We start from the raw sequence: 23,965 nt of genomic DNA, 5'->3' as shown, positions 1-23,965 counted from the left end.
AACCTACTTGAAACAGTTTGACATCTTAGAAAACCCGAGGGTGACAGTTGGAGAAAACTCTCTGGTTGCCTGACTAGAAATTAATCTTGCTATTTGTCAGCATTTCTATTAAGTAGAATAAGCTATTTTTAAACTGCTTGTTGCCAACATGACCTTAAAATTAGAACATGTAGGAAAATGGGTTTTGTTTTCAGTGAAAAAGAAGTACTTTTGGGCAAAATGCCACTTCAGCTTCTCATAGGAAGTGTAGTTGAGGAACTTTTATTATCATCCTCTCCTGTGGACTGAGATTCCTGATTGGAATAAATCTCTGATAAGGTACCAGTCTCATGGGCAAAAGCAATGCTTCCTGGGAGAAGTCCAAGGAAATGCTCACATAAGCAAATATTAGGATAAAGCAATTAGACTGCGATTTCACAAGTGGTACAGTGGCCGCGTGCTGTTCTCGGTTCTTGTTTTGTTACTTACTGAAGCTTTTGGGACTCAGAGTTACCTTGAAAAGTGTTCCACAGGTTGTTTTTACTCATTTGTAGATTTGAAATTTCTACAAAATGTTTTTTAATCGGTCATACTGGGAATACTGGCACGTGAGTCTTACTGTACCTATTTGTACCAGTTTAAGAGTCTGTTGCCCTTTTTGGTAGGATGGAGTATCTGCGCCCATTTCTCAGTCACCCAACTGCAAGGTTGGGCAGCTGGGCTTTAAGCTACGCGCTGACCAGACTCCTGAGCTTTGCAGCAAAGCAGCTGGAGCGGCGGTTTTGCTCGCTGTGCTGTGGCACTGACAGTCTTCAGCAGGGACAAGAGTGGGTGTCTGTCCTCGTGAGCTGAGGTGCTGTGTGTCCGTTTGCTGCAGTACAGGAAAAAAAAAAAAAAAAAAATCACCTGTTCGAGGTGGTTGAATGCCCCCCCTTGAAATTGTAGTTACTTTAGACTCAGTGATGTGTAGGCTCCTCTGCCTGCAGTTTGTAAAGCAAAATACGTAACTAATACTTCTCTAATGCATCCCTAAGCCTTAATGGAGAATAGAAGCCTTGCACTTCCTCTTAAAACTTGCAGGATTGCTCTTGCATGTTCAAAGATTTTTAAATGGCTTTTAGCTTGTAAAATAAAGAAACTGTGTGCGCAGAGGAGCTGCTTCAGCTCGTTTAGTGGTGAGAAATGTGCATGTCTTTTTATTTTGCACACGTGTTCTAATCTCTAAATCCTACCAAGTAATTCAGGAAAATATGTTATTAGTTCTGTCAGGCATTTTGCAGCTATGAAGGAATGAAGCTAACACTGCTTTATAACTAGGTAATTGTGATTGAGAATCCCAGAGCAACTTCCTATCCCTGCTCTTACACTATTTGTTAGAGCTCACGGCTATTCTAGGTACATGCTCCCTCCCAGGGACAGTCATCTAGCCTTTGCTGTACATCTAAACGCTTCACTTAATTTGCAAGAGAGACTTGGATTGCTTGGAGTGCCACACCTTATTGCTTTCAAATGCTCATCAAGTAGCTCTGAGCGCAGGTGTTCGCTGCAAAAGTGGAGGTTGGTCTTGGTTGTTTGCTTACGCAGAAATACTTGAGGAATTATCCCTTATGCTGAAAGAATGCCCTGCAATGCTACAAGACCAGGCAGCGTTGCATTCGTTTGTCACTGAACTCGTGCACGTGAATAGCATGCTTATTTGCACTTCAACAAGTATTAACATCACCACACTTAAATTTTCCGGTTCTAGTGATACAGTGGTGTTTTCTTTATCCATGGGTATATCTGTAAATTATTACTTATTTTACAGTATTGCTTTTAATAGATTATGGAAAGATGGAAGATTCTAGCGAAATGAGCCAATGCCATGCCCGTAAGATACAGTGGGACCTGATGATTTACAGCTTGAGGAGGAAAGTAACAGTTGTTGAAGGAGGGTTTGGGGAGTCGGTGACAAAGCTCACACCTTTTTGTTACTTGGAGTGGCTAAAGTGCATCAAGAGATATAAACCAATATTTTTAATTTGGCTGATCAGAAGTAGTAGTGGGTAGTGATTTTCTGTAATGCTTTTGATTTCTGACTTTCGTTCAGCTTTGAAATTGTTGCATTTTGAATTTAGGCTTCTTAAATGCCAGATACCACAAACATGAATGTGTTGATTTTTCTCACCTATGTCAAATAGTTTTAACTGGAAAACACTGGAGTTTTTCAGGGTTTAAAATAGCGTTCAAACTGCTTTTAAAGCTGCTTTCATTCAAAGGCTGCCTGTTGGCACCCATAAACATCTATATTCTGTAGCTTTGTTAATCTAATGGGAAATAAGCATATATAATGCAGTTAGATCTTATTGCCTTGCATTCTCCAGTGTCGTCTTTTCCTATCAAAATGAGATGGCATGTTTGTAAGCAGGTTTCTTTTTCAGGAAAGAGGAGCAATATCTCAAGAAGCCTTTCAGAATATTTTCTATGCTCCCAACATTGTATCCCATACGCTTTTACTTCTGTAGCTGAATATTGAGTCTTTTTATTAGTAGTACTTTCTCTAATAGCTTCTTGGCTAATTGCAGTTTGAATCTAGTAAAAGTGAGCATGTCTAAAGAGTAGTTTAGGTAGTATATAGAAAGCAATACGTAAGAGAATAGTGTATAAAAAGCATCTAATTCTGGGCTTTGGAAGTGTAATTACAGAACTGTCTTCCCCTTCCAAATAGGTAAGAGTACGTAATTTTTTAGAGATTTACCCAGGATGTGGAAGTCAATTCAGTGCATTTCTCATTTAAACATATGAACTTCCATCAGCAGACTAAGCAAGGGCTGGACTCTGCCCCTCAGTAAAAGCATGAACCTGTCACTTGGACTTAAAGAACAGTGCAAGCACCTAATTTTAGGAGCAGTCTTGGGGCTATGAATCCTTGCCTTGCATGGGTGCCTTGGAAGCTTGTGCTACTGGTGTCCTGCTTGGTTGCTCTAGGTAGGTGTTTAAATTTGTGGAGGCAGGATTTCATGCACATCACTCTGAAGAGCTTCTCTGTCAGCTATTTTAGGTAACCTTATGCTCAGAGTAATAGTTATTCCTGGGTCTAATGCTTCAGTTGCTGTGGAAAGATATTAAAGAAGTAATGTGGATTTGTGTTTTCCACTTTGAAGTGAATATCTATCTTTCTCTGAATCTATGTCCAAAACTATTTTCCTTTTTCAGGGACCTCCATTCATATTTGCAGAAGCTCAGATTTTTCATGGGGACATTTGTCATGGTAGTGGTTGACCCAAAGTGGCTAAATGTGTGTTTTGGTGCCTATTAGCAATATTCTTTTTTTCTTCTTCTAGGACGTGAAAATCTGAGAAATGAACAAATTACGGCAAAGCTTTAGGAGAAAGAAAGATGTCTATGTGCCGGAGGCCAGTAGGCCTCATCAGTGGCAGACTGATGAAGAAGGCGTTCGTACTGGCAAGTGTAGCTTTCCTGTTAAGGTAAGAGTTTCTGCCTTTCTTTTGGATATCCATGAGGTACTCTTGCCATGAATTATTATTTGGGGTTTTCTTTGGCAAGCATAACCCAGCGGCATGTTTCATTATACGCTGACCTATTTTACAGTCAGCTCTCATTGCAAAGGATGTGGCTTTTTTTTTAAAGCCAGATGACTCATGTAACAAATGCCTTGGAAAATCACTGTCGGAGATATTCTACGTTATTATCTTGTTGAAATAAATCATGTAGCTAGGCAGAGGAGTAATACAATATTTGTCGTCGTTTTTCTGGAAGAGCAGAAATGATAGACCTCTTGGATTGCATGGAAAGGTACTCTGTGTTCTCTGTTAAAAGTGGAGTTACAGTTACAGTTTGACTTGTAAGGTAAGTGGTGGGTTGTGCTTGGAAAGGAATCCTTCCTCCCTTTTGATAATTGAAAACATTGCAAAGTAACACCTGGGTTTCCTTCCAGTGCTTGAGGTTATAAGCACTTGCTAACTTCTGAGAGTGTCTTCTGTGCTACGATTTTGTGTGTGTGTGTGTATATTACAGACTATTAATGCATGTGAAACTGAAATTACCTTTTTGAATTCTGAGAACTCATTCCAGATTATCGGAGTATTATAAATAGGTATTTTATTTTGTGTCACCATTTCTCCTTCCCCTTTATTTAAGAAACACTATTATTTTAATATTTTAGAATAATATTTAATATTAACGCCTAAGAAATATAATAATAAAAATAAATGCAAAATTTAAGGTGTCTTCTTGCATATGCTCCCTTGTAATCAAAAGCTTTCTTCCTCAAAGCACACTACTACTAACTCTACAATAAATTGTAAGCAGATGACACTTACGGAAAGCTAACGAATTAAATATCTATGCACAAGGAAAACAGTCTATGGTTCCGACACCTAAGGCCCTTTTATTAGTTTTTATCTGTATTATACTTAAAGTAATTCTGTCCAATAGTTAAACAGGCAATGTTGCTAGGTGGAACTCTTGAAACAGGCTGTTACGTATTTTTGTAATGCTGTGGGTATGTGCAGATATACGATAAATTTGAGATAACTTTCACACTAGGTTCATGCACTATTTTACCCTGCTATAGTTCCTTATCTGTGCTTTTACATATACTCAAGTGTATATAACGTTTCTAGTTTGTTATGGTTGCTTGCTTATTTGTCTTGTGTTAGTTTTCTACTTAGAAGGAAGGAACTGTAATCCAATGCTAAACTGAGATGGTATTTTGCCAGAGCTTTGAAAGTGAGTAACTGCTCTGTGGAAGCTCAAACTTAGATTAAGGTTTAACACTGTCTAGGAGAAAACGGAGCTATTAGTTTAAGGATTGTTATTTTTTAATAATTTAGTCATTACACAGGATGAAAAGCAAAATGTTCGATTTCTAGACATTTAGTTTTACTCCAACTTTTTCAGTCCTTTACTGAACACAGTCTGTGAACCACTTCTTGCTGTGTAAAGACTGACTTTTTTTAACTCTCAGTCAGGACTTGCACTTATAATGACAAATGCTTCCTGTATTTAAATGAAGCATTCATCTATTCTGGGCACATGTACCCAAAGTCAAAAAAGGTTTTGGGCTATTCTGTGCTGAAGAGGCATAGAAATGGATGAGTCTTTGCATCCTGCCATTGTAATGGCACTTGTTTACCCTTATTTGTCCGCTTTATATTGGAATTCACTGAATTAATTTAATTTGTTCACTGGAAAAAATACTCTGAAGTAAATGCCTCTTTACATACATTTCTTGATTTGGTCAGAATGGTAGACGATTAATATTTTAAAGAATTTGCAATTAGATGAAAGCTTAAAATCAGAACAATGTGACAGTAAGAGGTGTTTTAGCTTACTCGATTAGAAAATACTGTGCCTCGAGATGGGCAGTAGTGGAAACTTTTATTAGGCTTGGGATGCAAAGTGGGTGTTAACTGGTGTTTAATAGATACAGACAGGAAGCATACCATTGTGACTGAACGAGATAAACCAGATGTAGAGTCATCGGTTTAGTGGGTGGTACTCTATTTTGCTCACAAAAAGAATAGAACTTTGTGCTATTAAAGGAGAGTATCCTGTCACGCTGTTCTTGGGTATTATTCGGAAATTCATACATTCCAGGAAAAGTATGCTGTCGCCGATGTCCTTAAATATCTGATGAGGTGACTTTTCTTCTTGATGCTCCTCAGTGGAGCAGAATAGACTGAGATATTTGGGGAAATATGGTTAGTGAATAGGAATGCATTCAAGTCTGAAACATGGTGAAAATATCTTCATTTTCTTAAAGTTCCGAAATGGGAATTCCAGAGTGGCCCATTGCCTGTAGTAGAGCTGCTCAACCACAGTTTAATATGTTGGGGGGGAGGGAGGGGATGTGTCCTGGTTTCAGCTGGGATAGAGTTAATTTTCGTCTTGGTAGCCGGTATGGGGCTGTGTTTTGGGTTTAGGATGAGAACAATGTCGATGATACACTGATGCTTTGGTTCTTGCTAAGTAGTGCTAAGCTGTCTCTGAATAGGTGCTAAGTGGCGCTCACACTGGTCAAGGACTCTTTCAGCTTCCCCTGCTCTGCCGGGGGCACAAGAAGCCGGGAGGGGGCACAGCCGGGGGGAGGGCTGGCCCAGACTGGCCCAAGGGCTATTCCATACCATATGACGTCATGCTCAGTATATAAGCTGGGGGAAGAAGAAGGAAGGGGGGGACATTAGGCGCGATGGCGTTTGTCTTCCCAAGTAACCATTACGCGTGATGGAGCCCTGCTTTCCTGGGGATGGCTGAACACCTGCCTGCCGATGGGAAGTAGTGAATGAATTCCTTGCTTTGCTTTGCTTGTGCGTGCACGGTTTTTGCTTTGCCTATTTAACTGTTCTAATTTATTTTACTTCAATTATTAAACTGTTCTTATCTCAACCCACGAGTTTTCTCCCTTTTACCCTTCTGATTCTCTCCCCCATCCCACTGGGGGGGAGTGAGCGAGCGGCTGCGTGGTGCTTAGTTGCTGGCTGGGGTTAAACCACGACAGGATGTTAGTCTGTTCTTATTCTTTATGGTCTGTCTTGCCCACTCCCCAAAAATCATCAGCCGTAGTTCTTTGGAGCTCAAAGCATAGCTGAGTAGAAAGATTGGAGTCTGGCTTTTGCAGGGATGATGAAGATTTTACCTGTATAGAAGGTGAAGACCTGAGAATTGTTAACAAATGTTTCTACAGCTGTCTTTAAGGTTTTCTGTATAAAAGTAAAATACGTGAAACTAATGTAGTAGCAGTCATGTTGAGGGCTTTGTTTCTTCTAATGCTTGCTATTTTATTTAGGTAAAACTCTTAACATTCTTTTTTCGGAGAGAGGAGACTAGTGCGAATGCAGAGTAGGGAATGTTTGCTCACGGTTTCTCTTGTAAAAGAGAAAGATCATGAAAGTTTGATCCGTGAAAGATATGTCACTCTCTTAAAGTAGTGTTAAGTGTGTGTGTGTTAACTTCTTGCTGTTGGGCACTGTGCACAGAGTTGGGGTGTTTGTAGAGTGCTAGCACAGATTTATCCTTTTTTAGATATTACAGACCATGTGGAAGCACTTTGAAAGTCATGTTGCAAATAGGATTTCATCCTGCCTCCAGGCTTTGTTCTGTCAGTGTTGGACAGGGGCTCCAGTAGCTGCTCAGTCATTGTGCTTTGAGGATGCTGTACTGCAAACAGATTTAATGTTATCGAAAGGTTTTCTACGTTGGCACAGTTTTTGAAGCTCTTCCTGTGCTACATCTGCAGCTGATCCTTATTGTTAGTTGAAGTCCATAAGGGTGCTGTTGGATTTTGAGCAAATCTGATGCATCTATGGACTGTCTTCATTTTGGTAGAGAAGATGCTCTGTGGAAAGTATTGGCAAAATTCCTATTACATTGCTGCTTTAAAATTCAGGGAAGTGGATTTGGTGCACAGTTGGTTCTCTCCAGTGCTGTGCTCATAAATTTGGAGGTGGTGATAATCCTGGGCGCATACTGTTACTTTTAGGCAATAACACTTTGTTTTTGTTTTTTGTTTAACAGTCTGTTTTGCCACTACTTGGAGTGGCTGTGTTATATGTAACCAGCCACTGATCATATTTTCTCAGTCATCTTAGTGTGTGTAGGATGTATTTACAGATAGCTCTTCACTGTGTTGGAAATCCAACCACGCTTGAGGTGGTAATCTGACACATACAAAATAGAGCCTTGGAATGGCTACTGACTTTCCTGCAGTGCTCTTCTTCATAAACTGCTGTGAATCTGCTAACGTTGTATTGAAAGAAGAGCCAGGATGCTGCAGCGTACCACTGAATGTTTGTTTTTGCACCCTACTGCATCAGCAGAGAGACAGGTGCCTGTCAGCAAAGGTATGAAAAGGATGTTAAACTTGTGTTTAGACAAGTGTGACTTGCAGACTTTTGCTATTCCATTGGGGACATAATGGTATTGCTCTCCTAACTTTTGTGGTGTGGAGGCATGATACATTGCAGCTTTTATAGATGTACTCAGAGTTGCCCTGTTATTAAATGTGGCACTGTTACAGCTGCTGGAAAATCTGTGCAGAAGTATATTATCAGGGGCGAATTCCTTTCCACTGTCCTAACAGACTAAAAAGTAACTACTGTGTTTTAGTAGTGAATCCTCCCTCTGAGAGAAAAACTGTGCCAGATACACGTGATGTGTAAGAGACTTAGATGAAGACATTGTATTTAAAACTATTCAGAAGTAGATTATTCTAACAGACATTATAGCCTCACTTATCAGTGCTATAATTTATCTTTACACAATCTTTATACGTCATAATTGCAAAAAATGAAGTTCATTGACATACACATTTTCAAACTTGCTTTCTTGCTCCAGACGCTACCTCACTGAGAACATGCAGCTGTTCTATGTTTTAATGACTAAAATATTTGACACTAGGGCTTCTTTTGTCTGAAATGCCTTTTCGAATGTCCCTCTGGGTAAGTAGTTTTTATTCATACAAATGCACTTTAGAGTAACTGGCCTGTGAAATTTATATTGGAAAAATTAGGTCATTTCCCTCTACTTCACAGAACTAAACAAACCAAACATTTGTAAGTTTTTGGTGGTTCTAACCAACCGGATGTGTTAAACAGAATATTAACAGCTGATTCCTACCTGTGATTCTAGAAGATGCAACAGTCACATTTATCTTGGATTAATTAAATTAGTTTTATTCTGTTACTTTCATGGTTTTGGTGGTCAGTCTCTTTTGACCTTAAGGCGTCTAAGGCTACTGTTGCCTGTAGCCTGCAAGTTTACCTGTGTATTTTATTCTGTTTATTCCAACTGGGAGACTAAAGATATCAGTGAAAAAAGCCCATGTAGAAGAGCAACAAACCGCATTTGTATTTTTGAATTTGAAGTCCAGGATTTGCTGCTGAGTGCCTGGTATCATGTGAGTTAGCCTTTCCACTGAATCTTGATTTCTGTGTTAGTGTTGACAAATAAAAATTGTATGGATACAGTTGTACATTCACACATAAAAGAATTGACTTTTCAGAGTAAATACTCTACAACCATTTCCTATCTAGCCCTTGCTTTGGTGGGAGATGTTTGGAGGACACCGTATCGCTCTGTATTGAAGCAGAGATAGAAGAAAAGGGAACAACTTGCGCCGAGCCCTGTAGAGTATCCTCACTGGAACCTGTGAGTGTCAGTTCTCATCCCTGCGGTCCCTGTGACCTAGCAGCGTGTTATGTCGTTAGGCCATACATGGCCCTGCTGAAACTGCTATCAGTAGGAAATAGACCATTTCTGTCACTTCGCTGTGTGCTCTCACACCACTAGTATCTGCCCAGTTGTCCTCTTCAGTTTTTGAATTGATGTATTGACCTTTATTGCTTAGTGTCAAATTTATAAATCTCATATTAAAAAATAACTTCTTATTTTTAATCAGTTTATAAATACAGCTTGCATGCCATTCTGTTCCTCCAGATCAGAAAAACTGCTACTCGGCACAGGTAACTGTGGCTTTTACGTCTTAAATGCACTTCTAGTTGGAAATAATAGAAGCTGTGAAAGCGTTTACCAGCATGTTGATGCTGAAGTGCCTTTAAGTTAGGCATGATATTTTTGACTGTGAAAGCTTGAGATGCTTGAATAGTCTTTGGAAACTATGTTAAGTATTTTTAAGAAGTTAATGTGACAAATCTGCTGATTTCTGAAATGTTGCACAGCCTTACGCATTGAACATTACAAATCCCTGCCTATTAAGGCATGAACTGATGTTAGCGATGAAAAATAACCATTCCTATTGAATGCTAACCCAGCAGCAAGCAAAGGTACATTTTTAAAATCCTGCAGCATTTAAGATCACAGGGAAAAAAGCTTGAAGACAGCTAATTACAAAAGAATGGTAATTATAACAGAAGGTGTGAGACTTGCCTCCAATATATTCCAATACATTTCTGTCATGATTAAAAGGAATGTAATGCAATCCCTAATCTTTAAACTGTTCGCACTTGTGTCCAAGCCTTAGTTTTGTTTGAATAGCATTGCAAACCAGAAGCTTTAAATGAAGATTCTTACTCAGTTTTAAAACCCTCCTGTCTTTGGCAGAGGTCAAATTCTTAAATTGTTTAGTAAACTTCAAATTGTTTTAAAGATATGACTATTAATGTTTAGAGCCATAAAAATAGTTTGGATGCCCTTGCTGAAATATTTCTTTTAAATGTAATTTAGGTGTTGGAAATCAAAATGTTTTCATTGGGTTATATTTTTTAATTCTGTGTGTTTTGTTTTTCAAAACTAGGGGATTTCCAGTGTCATAAATAGAAACTGAATTTTTTGCGGGACTTGAAGAAAAGGTACAATGTGCACCTGTGCAGTGTGTTTATAAAACTTTGTGCTATCAACACGTGGTTTTCTTTTATTTTCTTTTTTCAAGAAAATTTTAAATTTGTTTACTAACACTGAACTCCCGGAAAAGTAGGAATTGTGCATCAGAGTGGACAATTGAAAACCTAAGTCTGACAGTACGTATGTGAAGCTGTAAAGGGGCTAGGAGAAATAGTGGGTTTAAGCCTCATCAAGGGAAATTTAGGATGGGCATTAACAACAACAACTCAGCAAAACAACCTCCCTTTCTAACAGTGAGGCATGTAAGCTGCAGAGTATAAGGTCTACCCCGTTGATCTCCAGTTACAGAAATGTCATAATACTTCCAGGCTGACTTCTCTGATGTAGATGTGGAAGTAGATCCTGCCTTGAGGCAAGCGCTGTCCTACATAACCTCCTGAGTTCCTTCTCTGCCTTGTTTTAGGGGTTTGTGAGAATACAAAGAATATAGCATTTGTGTATCCTGTATTGAGCTTTGCTACTTCATTCTTCCAGTCCTAACTGGAAATGTTTGTTATTCCCTCACAGTGTTGTTTCTGTTCACACTGATAAATATGATAGGAGAATCAGTAAGTGAAATGCACAGTATGCCTCTTAGGTGGGTGTGATGTGAAGGGACACGGAGAAGTACTGGTATAGATACTGCTTTGTTTTTAGAGTTAGATTATTTTGACCCATGCTATTCAGAGACATGTAGCAGTCATAGGCTGTTACAGCTCCTGTTTTGGGGGCTTTAATAAGTTGATGAGACATTTTCATTTCTGGTGACTTAGGGAGGCAGGAGAAGTTGGACCCTAAGGACACGTGTAGCATCGTAACTAACCTGTAGCTTTGACTAAGCAGAATACAGCTTAGTTTGTTTGTTTGATGCTTAATCATGGAGTTTCTGTTGTCTATGCTTCTACAGATCTGTCTAAGCAAACATCTGTTTCAAACTGATAAATTAAAAAAGCAGGAGCATTGGTGTGAGAGTAGAGAAATAAAGTATTGAACACTGGGGTGTAAATCTTACACAAGTCAGTGGAAAAGTAGCTCAGCTTTAACATGTACCCAGGCTTTCTGGATTTAAGCTTATGTCTAGTTGCAAGACAGCATTTTGCTGTGAAACTATGGAGCTCAGGCTTTAATTCTTGAGCAATACTAATTCCAGAAGCATATCTACACATGCAGATGCCAAGCAGTCAGTCTTACTGTTACGAATAATACCCCAGCTGTAGAGAATAGCACTGACACAGAGGAAGAAAGAGGAATGTTGCTGCCTCTACGAAAAATACCAAGGAAATGGTGGCGTGCTTTTCTCTATGGCGACTAGTTCCCTAGCATGGGACACCTTGGCCAAGACTTACAGTAAGCACATTGCCTGTAGCTGTCTAGTTTCAAAGGTAATCTGAAAAACCTATCTGCTATTGCAAATAAAGCAGCGCATGTGAACATAGAATCATAGAATAGTTTGGGTTGGAAGGGACCTTTAAAGGTCATCTAGTCCATCCCCCCTGCAATGAGCAGGGACATCTTCAACTAGGTCAGGTTGCTCAGAGCCCCATCCAGCCTGACCTTGGATGTTTCCAGGGATGGGGCATCTACCACCTCTCTGGGCAACCTGTTCCAGTGTTTCACCACACTCATTGTAAAAAAATTCTTCCTTATATCTAGTCTAAATCTACCCTCTTTTAGTTTAAAACCATTACCCCTTGTCCTATTGCAACAGGCCCTACTAAAAAGTCTGTCCTCATCTTTCTTATAAGCCCCCTTTTAAGTACTGAAAGGCTGCAATAAGGTCTCCCTGGAGCCTTCTCTTCTCTAGGCTAAATAACCCCAACTCTCTCAGCCTTTCCTCATAGGAGAGGTGTTCCATCACTCTGATAATTTTTGTGGCTCTCTTCTGGACCCGCTCCAACAGGTCCATGTCTTTCCTGTCCTTGAGGGTTCCAGAGCTGAACACAGTGCTCCAGATGGTGTCTCACCAGAGCAGAGTAGAGGGGCGGAATCACGTCCCTTGACCTGCTGGCCACGCTTCTTTTGATGCAGCCCAGGATATTGTTGGCCTTCCGGGCTGCGAGTGCACATTGCTGGCTCACATCCAGCTTTTCATCCACCAGTACCCCTCCTCGGCAGGGCTACTCTCAATCCCTTCATTCCCCCACCCTGTATTGATACCCAGGGTTGCCCCGACCCAGGTGCAGGTTCCCTGCACTTGGCCTTGTTGAACCTCATGAGGTTCACATGGGCCCTCTTGTCAAGCTTGCTCAGGTCCCTCTGGATGTCATCCTGTCCCTCAGGCATGTCAGCTGCACCACTCAGCTTGGCGTCATCTGCAAACTTGCTGAGGCGGCACTTGATCCCACTGTCTGTCATTGATGAAGATATTGAACAGCACTGGTCCCAGTACAGACCCCTGAGGGACACCACTTGTCACCGATCTCCATCTGGACATTGAGCCGTCATCTGCTACCCTCTGGATGTGACCATCCAATGAATTCCTCATCCACCAAACAGTCCACCCATCAAATCCATCTCTCTCCAATTTAGAGAGCAGGATGTTGTGGGGGACCATGTTGAAGGCCTTACAGAAGTCCAGACGGACAACATCCATAGGTCTTCCCTTGTCCACTGATGCAGTCACTCCATCACAGAAGGCCACTGGGTTCATCAGGCAGGGCTTGCCCTTGGTGAAGCCGTGCTGACTGTCTCAAATCACCTCCCTGTCCTCCATATGCCTTAGCATAGCTTCTAGGAGGATCTGTTCCATGATCTTCCCAGGCACAGAGGTGAGGCTGACATCTGCTGATACAGAGGGAACTTCAATGATTTGTGTAGCTTTGCCTGTTTGGAAGGAAGTCTGTAATAGCATATTACCGGGCTTGGAACAAACCAAACTGGCCTGAGTGAGTTGTCCCAGTGGAAGGAGTTCTGGTGAAGGATCTTTCTTTTTGCCAGCTATTACTGTTGAACTTTGAAATTTTGGAAACAGTCGGCCAAGTATTTATGAAAGAAATGAAAACAGAGAAAGAAGATCAGGTCAGTATTTTTTGTACTGGGACACAGATGGTAGATCTGTTTTTGTTTCTGACCAGTAATGTTTCTGACCTGATAGATCAGCCCTTGATCATAAATCGTTTAGGTTGGAAAAGACCTTTAAGATCATCAAGTCCAACTGTTAACCTAGCACTGCCAAGTCCGCCATTAAACCGTGTCCCTAAGCACCAGGTCTACCCGTCTTTTAAATGCCTCCAGGGATAGGGACTCCCCCACTTCCCTGGGCAGCCTGTTCCAGTGACTGACCACCCTTTCAGTCAAGAAATTTTTCCTAATATCCAGCCTAAACCTCCCCTGGCGCAGCTTGAGGCTGTTTCATCTCGTCCTGTAACTTGTTACTAGGGAGAAGAGACCGACCGCCACCTCGCTACAACCTCCTTTCAGGTAGTTGTAGAGAGCAATAAGGTCTCCCCTCAGCCTCCTCTTCTTCAGACTGAACAACCCCAGTTCCCTCAGCCGCTCCTCATAAGACTTGTGCTCTAGACCCTTCACCAACTTCGTTGCCCTTCTCTGGACACGCTCCAGCACCTCCATGTCCTTCTTGTAGTGAGGGGCCCAAAACTGAACACAGTATTTGAGGTGTGGCCTCACCTTAGGAGCAATTGCAATAGCGTGTTTTTGGGGAAAGGTAGTAGGAGAGCTTCACCAAAGACACTTGATATGTAACTTAAGTTGTTCCTTTTTAGATGAAGTTGGAAAAAGTTTAAAATGTTGAAAAAGAATAAAGTTTCTCAAGCACTTTTCAAGTTCTAAGGATGTTTTGATGTGTGCCAGTTTAACTTGTTCCTGTGTTGATTGCTTTCTGTTTGACTTGAGATTGATACTGAACACAGTCATCTGTGAAAGAGAACATAAAGCCCAGAGGCGAAGAGGGAAAGTTGTTGTGTTTTTTTTTTTTTTTTTTTTTTTTTATTACTTGCTGTACCATCATATCATCTTTTTTTTTTTTCTGAAAATGTTAATATAAGCAATACTTCTATTTAAAAATGTTTGTGCTAAGGGATTCTCCAAAAGCTCCTGAAAGTATTTTATTTGGATTAGAGCTTTTATTTTATGTTACTTTGTATGTGGACTCTGCCCACGAGGATTTTAGCTTTCTGTAAAAGCATTGGTGGTTAATTTCTGGTATCACAATTAAATCTCTTACAGAACACCTTATGGTTGGGAATTGCTGATGTCATGACTATCATTCATTGGTTGCTATGGAAATTAAGTAGGAATGCATTCAATATTAATACTGCATTCCTACTATGTGCACTTTCATGATGAAAAGTGCTCGCTTTTTCCCGGAATGCTAGCTGCAGTGATCCTTGTGACAAGGAGTGCTCTTTGCAGAACAGTAAGGAAGGGGGTACCCCGGACGTATTTGCAAAGTCATCAGGCACCCTGGTATGGTTTATGCAGTTCACATCGATCTTGTGCACTCAGTAATTACGTGTCCCAGTCCTTGAGTGTGTTTGTGGTAATGTGCCATGATGGATTTGCATGAGATTTTACTTATACAGGACAAGTCACTTCCCAGGCACTTCACAGTATGTTTCTTCTCCTTTAGTTTGAAAGGGAAATTCCTTTCAGAGATCCTGAAAGCTTGTGTATAGAAGTGTGGGATTTGTGTATCTGCTTTTTAAAGTGGTTTCCATGCAGTCTCTTTCCTGTGGCAGGACAACAGAGTTCAGTGATGGTTTATTTTTGTTAAGTCCTGGATTCTGGTGTTTGACTTCCGTTTCAGGCTGTAAGGAGCAGGCCATGTCTTACTCTAACTAGCAGCTGTATTTTCTTTCTCCTATTAAATTTTGAAATGTCATTCATAAAATGCTGTTGCACTAATAAGTTAAGCTAATATTTCAAATTTGAGGTTAGGTAGTGATATAATTACAATTTAACACTTCTGCTTAAAATGTAAGGCTACTAGCAAAGGTTTCAGTCTGCAGCAGAGCTGTTTGCCAAGTTTCCTGAAGAAATATTTACGTCTTTGATTATTACCCATTAGAAGTCAGATAGCTATTGTAGCACTGGTTAAATACAGGAGCCATGTATATCTACTCTCAGCCTGGTGGGGGAAAAAGTTTTTAGAAATAAGCCTGGAGACTTGGAAGGGGACCTGCTGCTTAAGGGAGACTTGGCTAAAACGAGGACCACAGCATTCTGCTTATACAGTTGAAAGTTATTTTTACAAGAAAGAAACTTAAAAATATATTGGTATCTATAAGGAATTAACACACCACCACCTCACCCTAGAAGAAAACCCGGGAAGAATTTTGAAACTGCTTGTAAAATGTACAAGGCCACTGGTACTGATAGCAATGAGCTGCTGGCTTCTGCAAAAATGGTGCAATGGGAAGAACAAGTTTTTTTTGATGAAGGGCTTAAAGTGTAAGTGCAAACAAAGCACCTTTTGTCCTCTATATCATAAAGAAGTATTGTGTGGCAGTGTAATTTCTTTTATAATTCAGAATTGATTGATGCTCGATGAGGTCTGTGGATTGTACCCTTTTGGTGTGGGTAGATGCACTTGATATGTACAATAATGTCCCCATTCACTGGAGTGGAAGTAGTATTGAAAACTGCAGCTAAACTTGCTGTCTCTAGCAGCAGTGGCATGACTGATTGCTGAAAGTTGGAGCATGGAACTTCAATAGAGGTTTGGCAACACAGGGGAAAATGGTTGTCTGTTTTGGAGTGTGACATGAGGCAATATTTACCCGGCTCGTTTCTCCCTTTTCCAAGCAAAAGGCAGGTTGCCAAGTACAGGGACTGAATGGTTTGGATCTCCAGTTGGAAACATTTTGCCTACACTGGGGTAAATGAGATGTGCAGATAGCTCAGGAAATCTGAAAGTTGTCCTCTATTTGTATGATACTTTACTTAATGGCCATGCAAACTAGATGGCTCATTCCATTCATATATCTTTTTATCTGTCCTCTATAAACCTCAGCTTTGTTCCTGTCTATATCCCTCCCTTTTTAAAGAGAAGTTCACAAACTTTCTTAAGTTACTAAACCCAAAGCTTTCCTATGACAAATATAAACAACCACAGAATTTCTGCATCTCTGGAACTTCCAGAGGAGTCATGGTAGAACCAAAGATCCATCTACAATAGCTGTTGATATAAATATTTACTTCCAGACACATAGTAAATGCATCTTTAGTTGTTACTATTTGTGTATTTTTAGGATTAAAATTTTCTAGTCAGTGTGTGTTCTGGAGAAATGAAGATCTTGCGCAAGTGTTCAGCAGGCCCAGCTGAGGGAGTACAGTTGCTGTTTTGGCAGCTCCAGCATTCAATTATGAGGCTTCAGCCTCACAGAGCTCATTTTGAAAAAGCTCTAAAGTGTCAGGTCTCTTTTATTTACCTTATACTTTCTATGCAATTTATTTTTCAAGCTGTTCTCCAGCTGTGAGGGCTGGTTTAAATGAAATTCTTGCAGAATTGTTCCATCCAGATTTACTCTGTTTTAGAAATGCCACATAGTGAGACTTAATGTTAAAGCCGTCTGTCACTTAAGATCTTTTAAATCTTTCAGCAGCTTAACGGTATGTAGGGTGATACGTAGAGTCTCTTCTTTTGGAGCATCTTGCCTTGTATGAAAAAGCCCCTCAACTTCCAAATTTCTATTAAATCTTCAAAACAGTCTGAGTTTGTCCATTTAGTTGAATCTATTGTTATTCTGATAGAACGCTTTGATATGGTGCTAAGGAGTGAAATCTCTTTTTGTCCATCTAGTTAAGTATGGTATCCTAATTAATGAAACAAAAACTGGGAGATTTCGGATAACTCATGACAGAATATTTGTGATGGAGTGGGACTTCTCAATAGAGAAAATAGGTTTAATAATATATTGAGATTATAGGTTTACCACTGCATTAAGTGACACAAGTATTGATTCTGATATTTTAAAACCATTTCTTCACTCTAGCTAGTCTAGAATATAAATGCTGAATTGCATGCAATTCTTACAATGCCACGTATATTGGGGTAAGTTTCTTTGACCTATACTTCTTATTACAAAACTTCAGAAAGCTTTTATTTAATAGTTTCTATGGTTTTCTTCAAGAGTTAAGTACTTTGAATAAGGATATGAAAGCTTCTGAGAGAACATTTCCTTCCCCTATGAAAAAGAGCTACGGTTGGATAAGGTAGGGAGAAATTGGAAAACTTAGAACTTCCTCCCCCCCCAAATGTAAAATGAATCTATCGACAGTACCTTGAGCACTACACTCCGATGTATTTCTTGAAATTGCTTTCTCTATAGGCTAATATTATTCTGGGTTATTAACTTAAAAGCTTTGAAACTTGCAGTTTCTATTCACTGTTGTTTTGCTGTTTTTTTTTTTAAGTAGTGCTTGATAAGATGAATATACAGAAAACTGATATATTTTAAAAAACTTTTTGTGAGAATGATGAATATTTCAGTGTCCACATAAGAGCCTGGTGTTGTAATGAAGATAAACAATGTCGGTTTACAATTTTGAAAAAAAGGGGGAGGGGGGGAAGAAGGATGTTTTCTGTTTGCAACATTGAAATTTCTTGGGTTTGAACATGAACATTCAAATATATTTGGTAATCTTACTATGTAGTATAATTCAGTTTTTGATCCTGAATATATTTTTCATTATTCAAAAATAATTTATTTACAGTCATCTCTATATTGACTTAAGGTTTTCATGCTATGCTGGTAAAAAAAAAAGGGACTAAAGCTCATGCTGAATAAGTAGTAAAATACAGTTCTACTTTTCAATTTCTTTTTTTCACGTGAGTAAGGAAAGTCTGTCTTTCCCTCCAAATTTCTAGATGTATTATGCTTTTCTACTGATTCTGGTGCCCCATATAAATACAGAATCCAGCCTCCAAATACAGGTTTCAAACGAAGGCTAGCAAAGTGCTCTTACTGTCTGTCATCTCAGCTGTACTGAGATGAATTCAGAGATCGGATTTTTTAAACCTCGGGACTTTAAGGAGCAGCTATTAAGCTTTCCTCCCTGTACTCTCTTTCCTGCAGTACTTGGGACATGTCGAAGTGGATGAATCCAGAGGAATGCATATCTGTGAAGATGCTGTGAAGAGACTGAAATCTGTACGTATATTTGTTTCATAAAAAAGTTGGCTTTGGGGCTGTGAGCATTATTGGAAAAGGTCCATTCGGCAGCAGTGCCCCAACTAAAGACTGAACTTTTGACCCATGCTAGGAGAACAGTTGGCTGGTTTGAGAGCGCTGCTGCGGTTAGGGGGACATGCTAATCTGATGATGAGAGGGAGAGAGTTACAACTGTTCTTTCTACTTGCAGAAACTATTTGCAAAGCAAATGTGTAAAAATCCTCTGTGACCCTTGAGACTAAGTTGGTACCCACATGGGACTTCAGCCATTGTTTTTTAACAGTTCTTTTCCCCTCTCTCTTTTCCTCTCCCTCTCTCTCTCCCTCTGTTGCCTGCCACTTTAATAGTGACTTAATTCACCATTATTATACAAAATATTACTTGATGTAGGCTGCTTTTTTCTAATGCACTGCAACATTGTAGTCACGCATGAAATAATCTGGCTTGCATCTGCTCAAAGTGGCCTGAAGGCTGCCTAATTCTGATGTGTCATGAAGTGGGCTGCTCTTAGTTTGGCTTCTGTGAACGTTTGCTCCTGTAAATGGCACTCGTTCAAAGCTCTTTGTATTTCTGTGGCTCATTTGAAGAGGTCTTGTCCTCTCTTTCCTGCAGTAGTAATATCACAAAATCCTGTGGAAATAGCAAACTCCAGAAGGGCAGTGATCAGTCTGTCAAGGAACTGAGGCTAAAACAGCATTGAAGAGAACAGAAGGAGAAAGGACATTTAAATTTGAAGTCTGAATGGAGACAGAGAACTGTAATCCTTTTCATCACTTCTCTTATGTGTTTTAGCTGTACACATTCTTCAGTGATGCCTCTAGTGGAAGAAACTCTTGTATCCTTGTAGCTCAACAAAATTACTGAAAGTACATCAAACACTTCTACTGCACCTTTGCTAACTTAAGTTATCTGCTACTGGACATAGTTTTTTTTTTTTCCCCTCACCAAATGTGAGAGCTCAAATGGCTTGCAACTAAACCGGTTCTTCCCTTCTTCCTAGCACGAACAGAGGATTATAGGTTATCCTTTCTTCCTTCTGTTGTGCTGTAAAGTTTCTGAATTGGTTTAGTGCTCTGATTAAAGTCAAGTCTTTTCATTCTTTTCTCTCTCAGCTAATGTATAGCAACCTGTTAAAGCTGCATCCCATCTGTTCCCATTCAGTCCAACAGTGATTGGTGATTGATTTTTATTAAAAAGGGCCACACAAAATATAAATGAGTTTCTTTGTTCTATGGATTTAGTTTACGTAGCTAAAAGTGCAAGTACTGACCACATAATGAATTGCATCCGTTTTTGTTTCGTTCTGGTTTTTGTGCTATCAGAATACTTTCTATTAGCACACCAAATAACCTTGCAGTATCTATTTTATGCAACTTCTCTCATTCTCTTCTCTGGGGAGCTATGCTGTGAAGTATTTGTTCTCTAGGTTTTTTTTATAAACTTGAAGGCCACAAGCCAGTTAAGTGTAGCTAAGCTTATAAATAATGAGACTCAGTAAAAGCATAGTGCCCAGTTTCTGCTGGAATCTGGATAATTCCAGGATTGTGATTCTTGATCACCTGAATTATTGATTCAAATGTCAGACTTGGATACCTAACTTCTACAGTGCATTCTCTGGAAGTAAATAATTTCATTTCCCTATTCTGTGCTATGTCATTGTTCCAAATTGTGAATGGCATCAATTTACCCGTTCTCATAAATTCAACATTTTTCGTCAGATAATTTTGATTTCTTCTGCTGTTTGAAGTTTTTGACGTCTATATATAAATTACACACAAGCGCATGTTGCTTAAGATTGCTATTTGCATTGTCTCCTTTGTCAGTGTTGGAAGTTGAGAAGCAGGGGTGAAATTCTCATTGGGCCCCAAGAGGAAGATTCAGATTACTGAAAGTACTTTGTAGGCTTTAGTTGATAGACTCCATCAGATCCAAGGTTCATTTGGAGCTGCTCACTGCAATTCAACCCCTGCCCCCCACCCCCAGCCTGTAGGCTTTAAACTGGGGGCATTGCTTTAGGACTCTACTGTTACTGAAAGCTCTTTTCTGTACAATATGCTCTCTTAATTAGCAAAAGCCAAACCACTGGATGATGTTTCAGCATGCAAGGAATGATAAGAAAACAGTTTGTTCTCTTGGTAGTCTCTTGCTTCCACAGTGCTTGGTTATTTTGATGGGCTTTCTCTTGATCTTGAAAGAATTACAAGTTTGAGCTGCAGTGCTCAAACTGAAAGACTAGCTTAAGGGAAATGGGACTTCACTTTTCATATGGTTAAACTACATCAAAATGTATGTGGCCTATTTTAATCTTTACAGTTTTCTTTGCAGGTAATGTGTAGGTTTTATAAATCCAGTCAATAAATAATAGTTCTGTTCTCTTAGACAGAATTGTTGAATACTTGTATCTTGTAGCTTCTAAAAATGAAGTTCTGTCTGTCTTTACTTATTTTTATAGATATACTTTTTTCTCTTAATTCTTGTTCTCCAACAGTTGGCAATTCATTTGGGGAACTGAAGTCTGTTCTTTTTTAGGGTTGACTAATGGATTTTAAAACACTTTATGGGATTTGTCAAGAAGAATATAGAGCAGTGTTAATCTTGGTTTAGAATAGCTTAATTTCAGCTTTGCTTTTTAAAAGAAAAGATGCAAACAAATCTTTCTCTTTATTGTGGGAAATAACCTTTCAGGTTTTTTTTTTTTTATTACCTGCTCGTTTAATGTGGCGTAATTGTTTGAGCTCTGCATCTTGCAGAACTTGAAACCAGATGATGGCGAGCATTTTATTCAGGTATTGTTTAATTGACAACTGAGTAAAAGAAGCCACTTTTAGCTAGACAATCCCTCATCCATACTGTATTCTGTTGTTATAGCTTTATAGCTCTGAAATTGCACACCAACAATGCTATAATGTGCAGGTTATAATATTGTCTAGAATGAATGAAGACAAACTTGAGTTATGTCCCTGTTTTCTGTCTGATGAAATGGCACCACAGTCTCATGAATAGATCAGAAACCCAGGTATTCAGCTATCAGTCTATTATTAACATGGGTTTATATTACCAACGGAGCTTGCATTTTTCCCTTAGTAGGATATTACCAATGTAGCTTACATTTTTCCCTTAATAGGGATATATTACTAACTGTGTATACACTTTGTATCTGGTAGGATCCTTGTATTTGGACACTAAGCACTAAATGGTTTCTTCAGAACCATTTCACTGAAGCTAAAATATTTAGTGCAAACTGGAAAAAACTTTGTAAGGGCCCTGTAAGTGTATTTGATTCAGATACAGGAACATCATATAAAGACAAAAGTATACTCTCTCATGTCATGTTTTAATTTTAAATCAGCTTTAGCGTGTAGTATTGGTTTCTAACTTGCCACTTTTTGTTTTAAATGATGCATTTGTTTTAATATATGTTCTTGTTTTAGCAGGTAAAGAGGCATAATTTAATATTTTAAAACATGCATTAGTTATCTCTAAACTACATTAACTTAGTGTTGTTTAAAACCCATTTTGCATGATACCTTTTCCATTAACCTTTCCTAGTTTATTAAAAAAAATAATCTTGTTTAACAAGCATTTTGCTGAGAGCAAAATTAACCATCACCTAAATATGAGGTAGCTTCTGGTGAATCTCTTTAGCTTTTGCTATCTTTAAAAAGCTGTTATTTAGTGTAATGCAATAGTCATTGCTCAACTTGGCAGCAGCATCCAACCCCTTCTCATTATGTACACAACACTGTGATTAATCCATTAGTTCCCCTCCTAGTGTTCAGCATATCCTGTCCAAATACATAACCATTCCTGCCTCTAAAAATTGTTAAGCTTTTCAGCTGACTGAACTTAGAGATGTTCTTTTATACAGTGTCTGAGTTGACATAAATATGTTACAGATACTCGGTAAAAAGCTCTGTGGAAGGACGTCAGGCAGGGAGGCACACAGCAGCAGAAGTCAGGAAATGCAAAGTCGAGATTGACACTCCCTTCTTAACTTTGTGTTTCCTGGCTTTTGTTGGCCTGCGTCAGAACCATAGCTTTGTTTTAAATACAACCTTGTTTATCAATCAATTCTTGAGACACTGCCTCAGGATATTTGTAATAATATTTTTAATATAGTATTGTTATCAGTGATCAACATGTTGGAATTGCACGGTGTTAATTTGGGGTCGGGGGCAGTCACAAAGACGCTCGCCGTCTCATCTGCAATTCTCCACCTCCTCCCCGTTACTGCTATACCACAGGTTTTTTTCTTACAAGCGAAACAATTTGGAAAGATAGCAGGAACAGTGATACGCTTCGTGCCAGTGTCCCTCAACTGTGGAGCAGCATGTGGCTGCGCTCACAGAGCACCAGGCCTGGTGAAGTGTTCCCTCAGGAGAGCAGTTCAGATCTTGCAGTTTTCTTTTCACAGTCTGGTAACAAAATAAAGCCAGTAAACTAAACTGCATGCAAATATGCTTAAAATCATGTGCTGCCTTTTTCTTAATGTGAATTGGGCAATCGGTGTAATTGCTTCCAGGCTGAAGAAATTTAGGAAGTTGTACTTCAGCTCTTGGTATCTTTGCGCTTGCTTAACTGTCCGGCCCTGTCTGAGCTGACTTTAAAGGGGTCTTGTTCAACCTATCAATTCAGAGTTGTAGAATGAATATCTAGTGTTTGTATCAATATTGTATAAAGCCTTGGAAGGCCTCAGAGAGAGTGAAAGAGGAAGGGATGTCATTTGTGGTTTAGTTGTACCACAAGGTAAGATAAAATTCCTCACTCTGCAGAGAAGACTGCATAAGATGTGAAGTGTAAGAGCAGCATGTAAACCAAAGCAACAAATAAATGGAATAAAATGAAGCAGTGTTTAACCCTGCTTTATACCAGCCACACATGCTTCTCCAGCTTACAAAGCATTTGCTTTGGGAAAGAGTGATCAATGCAGAGCAAACTTGACTGTAATTCTGGAGACAGAACTTTGCATTTCACAAGAACCTGCACAGTATTTTAGTTGTTTAACCACCATGTCTGCTGCCAAGTTTGATTTATAATCTAACTAAAAGGGACTAAATAAGGGAGAGTGAAAATAAAGTAACCACTTTGCATGAAATTGGGGCTGAGGTTCTTTTCTTTCCACCAATTTCAGGGCAGTAGCTTGTTAGAGCTGTGTGCGTGCCCTTTGATCTGCATTTTCATGGGATTATTTTCACATTTGCCTGTCGCACCTTCTCATGGATAACTCTAAAAACCCCTTCCTTTCCCTCCAAACCCTATTCTTGTGTGTGCTTGTTGGTTTGAAACCCTGGGACATTTTAGCTACCTACAGTAATAGCGCTCGACTTGTCCCCCCTGTTCCTCCAGGAAAGGAAGTTCTTCAAAGGCTTCTTTGGAAAAGTAAGTTTAATCCCTCATTTGTGCTTGCACTATAAGGAGTTACATCCCTGGTATAGCACTGCCATAAAATCGGGGTGTTGAGAGTCCGCTAATCCATTTCAGAATATTTGCTTCTAAAATAGACTTGGAAATAT

The 23,965-nt window shown here is 39.4% G+C and overlaps 1 protein-coding gene across 4 annotated transcripts in view; it reads left to right on the top strand.

Annotated features, from left to right (window-relative positions):
* The window catches only part of NUMB (NUMB endocytic adaptor protein), a 101,843-nt gene that overhangs the window by 58,651 nt on the left and 19,227 nt on the right, over positions 1 to 23,965 (top strand). For 3 of the 4 annotated variants that reach the window (XM_082316731.1, XM_082316732.1, XM_082316730.1), the window contains exons 2-3: positions 3,303 to 3,446; positions 18,357 to 18,431. In XM_082316731.1, the coding sequence (XP_082172857.1) occupies positions 3,321 to 3,446; positions 18,357 to 18,431 (201 nt within the window). In that variant the 5' untranslated portion in view covers positions 3,303 to 3,320. Of the gene's footprint in view, positions 1 to 3,302; positions 3,447 to 18,356; positions 18,432 to 23,798; positions 23,832 to 23,965 lie in introns of all 4 variants that reach the window. The other variant, XM_082316733.1, reaches the window with a different exon arrangement.

The sequence above is a fragment of the Platalea leucorodia genome (genome assembly GCF_965183815.1).
Source record: "Platalea leucorodia genome assembly, chromosome: 7".
In the NCBI taxonomy this organism is placed as follows: Eukaryota; Metazoa; Chordata; class Aves; order Pelecaniformes; family Threskiornithidae; genus Platalea; species Platalea leucorodia.
Note: the sequence above shows the minus strand (reverse complement) of the source record. Positions and strands in the feature narration are given on the sequence as shown.